The sequence below is a fragment of the Quercus robur genome, chromosome 5 (assembly GCF_932294415.1).
Source record: "Quercus robur chromosome 5, dhQueRobu3.1, whole genome shotgun sequence".
NCBI lineage: Eukaryota > Viridiplantae > Streptophyta > Magnoliopsida > Fagales > Fagaceae > Quercus > Quercus robur.
Genome location: NC_065538.1, coordinates 56,539,308 through 56,548,820, shown reverse-complemented (window position 1 = coordinate 56,548,820; position 9,513 = coordinate 56,539,308). Strand labels below are relative to the sequence as shown.

Here is a 9,513-nt window from a genome sequence, read left to right as displayed (position 1 = left end):
CTTATTAGTTATAAAACCACAACTAACTCTCTTCTTAGAGCACTCCCAACGGCTTTTAGCCAAAACTTCATTTCAACTAAAATAGTCCTAATAAACCTAAAAAATTGACACACATTGGATTAGGATCTCATTAGCTAAAATAGATTTTAGCTGTAGTGATTAACCAAAAAAGGAAAAAAAGAAACTCGTGATGTGTGATCATGGAGGGTTGCTTCAAGACCCAAGTAATTGCAAATCTTTCCCAGCCATGTTCATGGGAGGTAGACAACTCACACCCTTCTTTTTCTTTTGATGAGAATTTTATTTTCCCATGTTTTCTGTCCTCTTAAAGCTTGGACCTTAACATCTCCTTGAGGCTTTCTTTGTTTAGTGCCTATGGAGATTCTTTGATGGCAGTGGTTAGTATTTGATGGGAATGACCTGGATGGATTAAGCTCCATGGTTGAATGATTTACAATCTCGTCCCTTTTCACTTACACATTGCTTGTTTGAGGTAATCTATGAGTTATTATTATTATTATTATTATTATTATTATTGATTCTAAAAGTATTTGGACAAAGAGACCTTCACGAAACTTGTTTCTTTCTATGAGAAAATTTTGTTTCAGTTGAATGCTTTTTTTTTTTTTTTTTTGAGAAGACAATTGAATGTATTTAATGACTGTTGGAAGACTTAATAAAAATAAATGAAGAAAGAATATTTAAAGAAAATAAAGTTTAGAATAAAGAGATATGGAATGTTGTGAAAAACGATTAGTTAAAATACATAAAGTAACTTCTTATTCTAAATATGACTAAAATTTTGCTTAAGCCAAACAATGTGGGACAAGCTTTATAGATGAAGCTTCTTATCAATGGCTGGTTTGCGAACATGATTATGCAGTCTATGGTGAAATTATTCAAAACATCTCTTGTAAGGGTAGGCCTCACCTGTAACACACATTATATCCAGTAATATAAGAGAGACATAATACACCAAATATACTGTATTTTCTCCAAACCATAAGGCCTCCATATGCACTTCTAATATAGATCCACTAACAGGAGATGGAATAGAAAATTAATTTGCAACTTCAGAACAATAGTGCAATATTGAACACCTACTGTGGATTGAGTGTTCTGTACACAGCTGCAATGTCTCACATATCCCAAAATTCGTCACAAACTAAATGCTACTAAGGTGGTCCATTTCAAACTCAAAATTGTATCAATAAAAGACAGAAATCAAGTATGCCACACTGACAGATGACAGATGCAAAATTCATGTGCCTTATTTTCAAACTCAAAATATCAACAAGAGATAGAAATCCACTACATCACACCGACGTAACAGATTTTATACACCATATTATACTGACTGTTTAATCGGTAAGTTTTCGCCTCAGTAGGTGATGCATATTCAGCTTATTGATCTTCGTAGCAAGTATGAAGTCATTTTCAGTCAGTCCACCTGCACAAATAAAAATGATGTCAAAAGCACATCTCTAATGTACAGAAAACTTGTGCCAGAAAAAGAAAATATTATGTCTGAAACTAGATTCCAAAAGAATGACTTCAAAATTCAAATGCTTTGTTAGAGTGATATGTAGCAGGTTTTATCATGCAATGGGTTAGGAATAAGGATAGGGTGATTTCACTGTTGAGTGGGTCACATTCATGCAGGTCTTGAAACTACCCTGTCCACCTGGTTAAAAAACTGAAGTATATATTAAGCCACATATAACCAAGACTAAAAAGCAACCAAAAGAAAAAAGAAAAAAAAATTGTCTGAAAAATATTCAAGGAGCCTATAACATTATACAATGGCATCAGATGCTGGTCAATGGATACCAGGACCAAATCCAAAGCAAGCGGCTAAATTGGGCCAGCTTTGCCAACTCAATAATGATATTCTATTATAACAACAACAAAGCCTTATTTTCTTCTGCTTGTCATATTTTCTTGAAATTTATAAACATTATAAAAATGTGGCACCGATATATTAAACACCTTTGAGTAATATAGCCCCTATAGAATTCCCACCCTACACACTCACCCAAAAAAAAGGACCTTCCAGTTATGTGTGATCCTTAACATAAGTAATGTAACATATTGGATTCTAATTATTCTCCATCTCTGTTGTTCTCAAAAAGATTAATACCTCCTGATTAAGTATTCAACACAAAAAAGGATATTTTGATGCTTACTTAAATGGATTCAAATCAGCGATATGTATTACATTTTGCTTTGAGAAGATACCGACGAAGTGTAAGAAATACGTGTAAGGAATACAACATCAATTCAGGTCAAATAACTTATGACACTGAAGTATGTTCTATGGGAGTTTGAAACCATAACAAGCAAAGTTAGCAAAAACGTTTTACAAACATAAGTTGAAGATAATTGCTTCTGTTCCTGGTTAGAAGAAAATTTATAGCTCAACAATGACAGATTAGAGGGACTGTAGAAAATGTTTATTCAACCAGTCAGTTTTATTGGCCTTTACAAAAAGAACAGATAATTTTACTTGATTAATAGATATCTCTTACCAACTGCATGAGTCCAGATCTCAATCGTTATGTTGTTCCATTCAACAAGATGAAGATCTGGATGGTGACCTGCATTGAACAGTTATTGTTGTTAATTTGTTACTTCACAACATAAAATATGCTTCCGATGTGTTTCAATTGACGGCATGTGCATATTCACAAACTTATTAGCTATGAGCTAGATACCTTCTGCTTCTGCAACACCAGCTATAAGCTGGAATAATTCCAGACCTTTGGTAAAACTCTTCACTTTCATTGATCGATTCAGCTTCAACACACCACCTTCATTCACCAAATTCCATCCAGCCACCTAAACAATATAGAGCACTAAGAAACATGAATTTATATAATAAAAAAAAGGAGTGAAAGATAACATATGTGCAAGCACCAACCTGTCGAAGTAGACCATTTGCCACTTCTTCGGTCATGGGTCGCAGATCTTTTAAGTCGCATGGCACACACTTCTTAATTGACAAATCTAACATCAAATGTGTCACACAACTACCCAATTTAAAATATGCAATCTCAGACAAATCTAACAGTACCCAATTCCAACTTATGAAATGAGTGGGCATTGAGAGCCAATGATGGAAAGATGATAGAAAAGACACAATTTGGAAGTTAAAAAGCAGCATGCAGCAGCCAGCAAAATATGGGAAGCGCATAAGCATGATACAGAAAAAAGACAATAATTATTACAAGAAAGGAAGTCAGAAGTAAACAAGTTACACGACTCCTATCTCCCGAACAAAATAAAATAGAAGTAAACTACCAATTTAGCCCCTGTTTAGTAAGATTTCTGAGAATGCATTCTCTCTCGATATTTTAAGCCAAAAAGGATTCTAGTTATAATTCTTGCTAAAAATCAATGGGACACATATCATATTGCACAAGATAGCACAAGCTCTGTTTCTCTTGTTTCTTTTTTTAGGCCTCTTTATTTTTTGAATTGTAGATTAGTGGATGTGGGTAGCCATGGTATCATGCCCTTGAGTGAGTGTGGAGGTTTGGGGGAGGATGCATTTAGTGGATTGGGGATTTTTGTTTGGATGAAAATGGTAGTTGATTTGATTTTGGGTGATGGAGATTGGCATTGTGTGTGGTGGCTTGACTATGGGTTCATGGCACAGGTTCATGTAAGTAAAAGGCTTGGAGTTTGGGTCACGGTGGTTTTTCTCCCAAAGTGATTTTATGTGGGTGATGGAGGTTGAATTGATTTTCCCAAAGTTTTTCAATAATCTATTTATACAATTTGGGTCATGGTGGCTCAAGGTGGCATGGAGGGTGGTTGTGCTTTAATGGAGAGAGAGGGGTGGGGGGTTGTTATTCAGGTGGCTGGGTCTTTGCATGATGGCAGTTTGGATGGGTTTCACAATGGTGGCAGCTTGAACCTTGGCCGATGATTTGGTATGGGTCTTTGAAGAGGCTGACTATTTTTTGCATGATTGACAATTGAATTTGATTCATTTAGTTCAATTTCTTGAATTTTCTTTACCCTTTTCGTTTGTAACATTTTGATTCGACAATGGAACCCCACAATCACAAAACCAACTTGTGATTAGGGAATCTGGGTCGTTCACAGTGGTGGATAAAGTTGGGATTTGGATAATTTGGTTGGGGTTGGTCTGGTATTTGTGGGTTGGAAGGGTAGTAGAGCAATTATAGAAATTGTGGATCATTATAGAGAAATTGGAGAAATTGTCACATTGAATAATATTTTATATTATTTATTGACAAAATATAAATTCTCCAATGACATAACCGTACATAATTTCATTTAGTATAATTACTTTCTAGTAAGAGTTTTAGCATGATACCAAAATTTATTTCTCAAAAGAATGTAGTCAAAAAAATTTATTTGGACTGAATTCATTCTACCAAAGTTTAAAATCTATTTGCAGTTGTCTCCTCAAATGCTGCATTAGAAGCTACAAAAGGCAGATTGAACCTATGGCATTAGTAAGCATCTCATGACCATGCACCCTTTTAGGACAAGAGGCCAGTCCCTAAGCTAATAGAGGCAATTTTGATTTGAAACAGGCCTATAGCTTCATTAACATATCAAAGTTACCATCAACCCAAAAAAAAAAAAAAAAATCAAAGTTACCAGAACTTCCATTACCTTCATAACCATTTACTAGGCAATGTATGCAACTACCAATCCACATAAAATGTTTATGCTACGCATCAAAAGTGATACCAAAGAATTCATGAGGTCTTTAACCTTAGACTAAACAACAATGGCATACGGCAGAAAAATATTCTACCACCCAATCTAGAGACTGAGATAAAGGAATTCCAAGAATAAGAATCATCGATGGAAATGCTAAGAGGATTTAAATTAATTTCTAAGCTCTTACTGACCCACCGTGATGCATATTGGTTAGCCAAGTCCTAGAATTAGTGCCAAGGAGCTCTTGACTCATGTACATCTCATATATCAATTTATGTATATTCTATGATGAATGATTTTTGAAAACCCAAAAACCAATACTTCATTTCTAAACACAATTATCAAAAATACATTAGATTGAAATTTGAAGGAGGAATATTAAACCCAAACCATCTGAGAAGTGAAAACCCAAGGTTATCTATGATATCCAACCATCATTATGGGTTTCCACCACTTATTTTACTAAAAAATAGAAAGATCTAGAGATAGAGAGATTCTTGACTTAGGGATTTGTTGAAAGTATATGATTTAATCTCTTCTCTCTTCTTCTGTATTAGAGGTGTGATATACATGTAATATATACTTATTTGTCTTACCATATAAAAATAGTTAAGCATAGGGTAAAGTTAAGTTATGGCCCTGATTCTATTTTTTATTTTTTGATAATTTGATAGTTGGAGTGGGGGATTTGAACCCTGGATGTCTACGTCGGAAACACTAGGAGGTGCCAATTAAACTACAAGGCTCTTGGCTAGGTTATGGCCCTAAATATCTTGCAAATTCAGAACTACTACCAGGCAGAAAAGGACATTGGCTAAAATTTTGGCTTTAGCATTGCCAATACATTTTAGCATTTCTAATATTAACTAAATGCAGTAAGATATTGGAATTTAAATTGGAATCAGACTAACCAAAATAATAATAATGCAAATATAATGATTGACATAAGGTGAAGAAATTAGTCTTTCACAAAATAGCATGCTTTAATCATAGAAGCAACACAGTCTTACAAATATACGTAGGCACCACAAATCATACCAAACATTTATTGAAAAAAAATAATAGTACTTAATATTCTCAATAAAAATGTTTCAGGGCTATAAAACAGGACAATAGGCAAATAAAGTTATATTATAAACGAAGCTTTAAGAGAATTTTGGAATCTTTGTCATATGGAAGAAGAAACAAAGAAGTAAGAAAGTGAAGAAACTATTATCTCACAGGAATCAATCAAGAGAGAGACATGCATAAAATCTAATCTAATCACCAGTTGTTTGGATTTGTGTGAAGCAAGAAAAAGTGATTTCTCCAAGCATTAAGAGGGTATTTATATGATGCTAAAAGCAATTCACGCTCTTTGAATAGACCAATATGGAATACAAAAAAAAAAACCCCTTATTCCCTAAACTTTGAGATCAGCAATAGGCCTATATGGAATAATGACCTCAAAATGGTGCGGTGATTATAAATAAAGAACCTGGACATTGTTCTGCATGTAAATTGCAAAGGATGTATATAGATTGGCACAAGAGTGGAATCACATTTAATAATCAAATGAACAAGCTGGTTAAATGTACACACACACCTTGGCCAGTGCAAAAAGTTCTAAATCCATAAAGTGAGTTCCTATTTGATGACAACCCCACATGGTCTAGAAGTATCTCAGTTACTCGTATACTGGAACTGTAAGTACAAATTTCATATGCACAAATAAAATTAAATCCAAAAGAAATGGATGAGAAAAGGGGGGAAGTTTTAAAAAGAGGAAAGACGAGCAGCATCTCAGAAAACTAGGAGAAGTTTTAGAGTGTCATTTCAAAGCATCAAGTATATAAGTCAAAGACCATGTAACAATAATAATATAAGAGAGTTACATTTTTCCTGAAGATTATCTAAGTACTCTAGGTAAATCATGTGCGATTCATAAGGTGACAGAGAGCTCTATCATGTTCACCAACATGAGCGGAAAAGTTTCTACAAAAAAATCAAACATTAATCCTTTCATGAACTAATTTGATATTATATCGAAGACACAAATACCAATCGAATATAAGAATCAAAAAGGACATGAATTGACCCCCTTTAGCTTATATCATTGCAGAAAATTAACATGTCAGTCTAAGAATCTCTTTGGGAAATCCTAAAAACAAAACTGTGTTTGGGAAGCACCAGCCTGCTAGACGAATTATGACATATTTAGCTACGCCATTCATTCTTCATATTCAGAAAATAGCCCTTTACAAACCATAAACCACGGAAATAGAATTACCCAACTCGTTTTCTACAACTGGGCCTATCAAAAACAACACCTTGTTTTCCCACAGAGACTCTTATACCCATATATTATAGCCACCCATATAAGACTCTTATTGAATTATTTTCTTAAACTTGGACATTAATTCAGGAATATACAATAAATATTAATAAAAAAAAATCAGGTAAAACACAAACATTGCACTGCATAGCTTAAACTCATCAAATCCAATATATACATATATTTTTTCTAATATTATAACTAGCATATGACAAACGAACATGTACAAAATTCGGAATTGCACTTAGACCCAGAACAAAAACGAGAATCCAATACATGGGTTATTCTTGAAATTAAACATGGGATAGGAAAAGCAAGTACCGTCCATGAGTTCCAAACAAAGACACCGATGGAGGCTGAAAGCATAACAAAATCACAAGCAAAGATTTATGATTAGCCAAAAGGGTATTATGTAAAACTCATGAAAGCTTAACAAAAAAAGAGAAGCGAGAGAGTTTGGTACCTTAAAAAGATCAGGTTTAGAGAGACAGAGAATGGGATGATGGAGACGTAGCATCCGAAACATAGATATAGAGTCACGAAACATCGTATGTTTCATAATAAGCGCCGTTTACTCTGATCTATAATGGGATTGGATAGGTTCGCACTTTTTTCTGATAACTATTAACCGACTATCGATCTCATCAAATGGTTTGGGATTACTCTGAGGCTCTTATATTTGTCGGTAAAAAGTTAATTTAGAGTATTTATTTATTATACTTTAATTAATTTAGAGCATTTTTTTTTTTTTTGAGGAACTATTTAGAGTATTTATTATACTTTAGGATTACCATGCGCATTCATAGGCAAGTATTCCGTAATTATTATTATTTTTTGCCAATTCCATAATAATTATTATTTTTTGCCAATTTTGTTTATGTAGTAATCAACGTGTTATTAATTGGAAGATGATGATATAATTTAGTATTAAGTATTAGGAAATGCTAATGAGTGCTTTTAGGGCACTGGTTAAAAATCCAATTAAAGAAAATTTTGACATCACTTTTATGGGAAATGAAAAAAAGCTGTCAAAACATTAATTTTTTTTTTCTTTTCCCATAAAAACTTTTTAGATTCTTAACAAGTGCCCTAAGAACACTCGTTAGCATGACCCTAAGTATTAACCTATAGAGGGAGGAAAACTACAAATTTAAGTTGAATTCAATTGATGATAAATAAAATGAATAATCAAATCCAACAAAGTTAAATAGACAAACCTGAGAACCTCACAACTTTGTACTTTTTGAGAAACAAAGGAGCAGAGAAAATAGAAAAGCTAATACTTGAATCTCACATGTGTTACCCAATTTTAGTTTTGATTGGTGAAAAATATTGGGAGTTATTGATTGCTTGAATTTTGAAATTTCAAAGATTTTTTTTTGAAAGAGAGGTAACTACCATGGACGTGTTTATTGGTGAGAAGTCAAGAGACAAATGAGGATTAGAAAGTGACAATTTTTTTTTTTTTTTTTTTTTTTTTTTGTGTGTATTGGAAGTTCTAATATGTAGTAAAAAGGAATTTTTTTTTTGGTAATTGAGAAAGTGGAAAACGTGGTTAGCAATTGTTGTGATAATTATATAAGTTTTCTGCTAATAAAAAAATAATTGTATAAGTTTATCTCTTAAAAAGTTTGAATTTAGTTTACAATTTGTTGAAAGAGGGAAAAAAATTGAATTTAGTAATTGGATAAGTGGAAAACGTGGTTGGCAAATTAAAATCATTTTTTTAGGAGTAAAACAATAAAACGTGATTAATCAGCTGTAAAAAGGGGGGAAAATTTGGTTGGTAATTGAAAATTGCAAAACGTTGTTGACACTTGACATAATAAAATCAGTTTTTAAGATCAAAACATGGATCCGTTAGAGTAAAACATGGGATAGTTCATATCCATTTTTCTATTTTAAAAATAAATAAATAAATGAATTTATAGTTGCTTTGAAGAAATGGGTTACTAAAAGAGTGTTTCTATTTTGTTAGCAATATTTTAGTGCAAGTTAGACATGTATTTTTACTAGACTATCATTTAATTTTATCTCTACTTAAACCTAAGGCTGTAGGGGTATTTTGGAACCAAAAAAAAACCCGGTCTAAATAGGTGTAGCCTCTTAAATAGTAGCTGTGGGGTATTTTTAGCCCGCAAGCTTATTGTCCTCTTTGGGGAGCCAAGCCCGCAAGATTTTGTTTCTCGGCCCTGAGTATGGAAGTCCAGGATTTTCACCTCAGGCCAAGGGCTTTGCCTTGTAGCCATTTTGGCTTGACACCTTTGTCCCACATTAGTTGGAGATGCGCCCCACTCATGGCTTATAAGCCCTTGGAGCAACCATGAGCGATGGCTATTAAATGAGTCAATCCCAAAAACTATTTATTTCAATATCCATATATTACTATTTATTCCAACCCTAGTATAAAAAAAATAACCAAAAAAAAAAAAGTTTGCTAACTGGTCAATAAGAAATTACATAATATAGGTAAAGACAGAGTTTCTATCTTTTATATA

At 33.2% G+C, this 9,513-nt stretch overlaps 1 protein-coding gene across 1 annotated transcript; it reads right to left on the bottom strand.

Annotated features, from left to right (window-relative positions):
- Positions 1–1,081: 1,081 nt before the first annotated feature.
- On the bottom strand, positions 1,082–7,656 carry LOC126726402 (pterin-4-alpha-carbinolamine dehydratase 2, mitochondrial). The gene is made up of 7 exons (XM_050431665.1): positions 7,479–7,656; positions 7,337–7,371; positions 6,287–6,384; positions 2,921–3,006; positions 2,715–2,838; positions 2,529–2,597; positions 1,082–1,450 (listed from the first exon to the last, which is right to left on the bottom strand). The coding sequence occupies exons 1-7, from the start codon at positions 7,572–7,574 to the stop codon at positions 1,362–1,364; spliced, it is 597 nt and encodes a 198-aa protein (XP_050287622.1). The 5' UTR covers positions 7,575–7,656; the 3' UTR covers positions 1,082–1,361.
- Positions 7,657–9,513: the final 1,857 nt, after the last annotated feature.

Excerpts from the sequence above, each read along its gene's own strand:
- LOC126726402 (XM_050431665.1), bottom strand. The coding sequence starts at position 7,574 with ATGAAACATACGATGTTTCGTGACTCTATATCTATGTTTCGGATGCTA. Across the intron at positions 2,839-2,920 it reads CAAATGGTCTACTTCGACAG|GTGGCTGGATGGAATTTGGT; the intron begins GTTGGTGCTTGC and ends TATATTGTTTAG. Across the intron at positions 2,598-2,714 it reads TGGTGTTGCAGAAGCAGAAG|GTCACCATCCAGATCTTCAT; the intron begins GTATCTAGCTCA and ends TGTTCAATGCAG.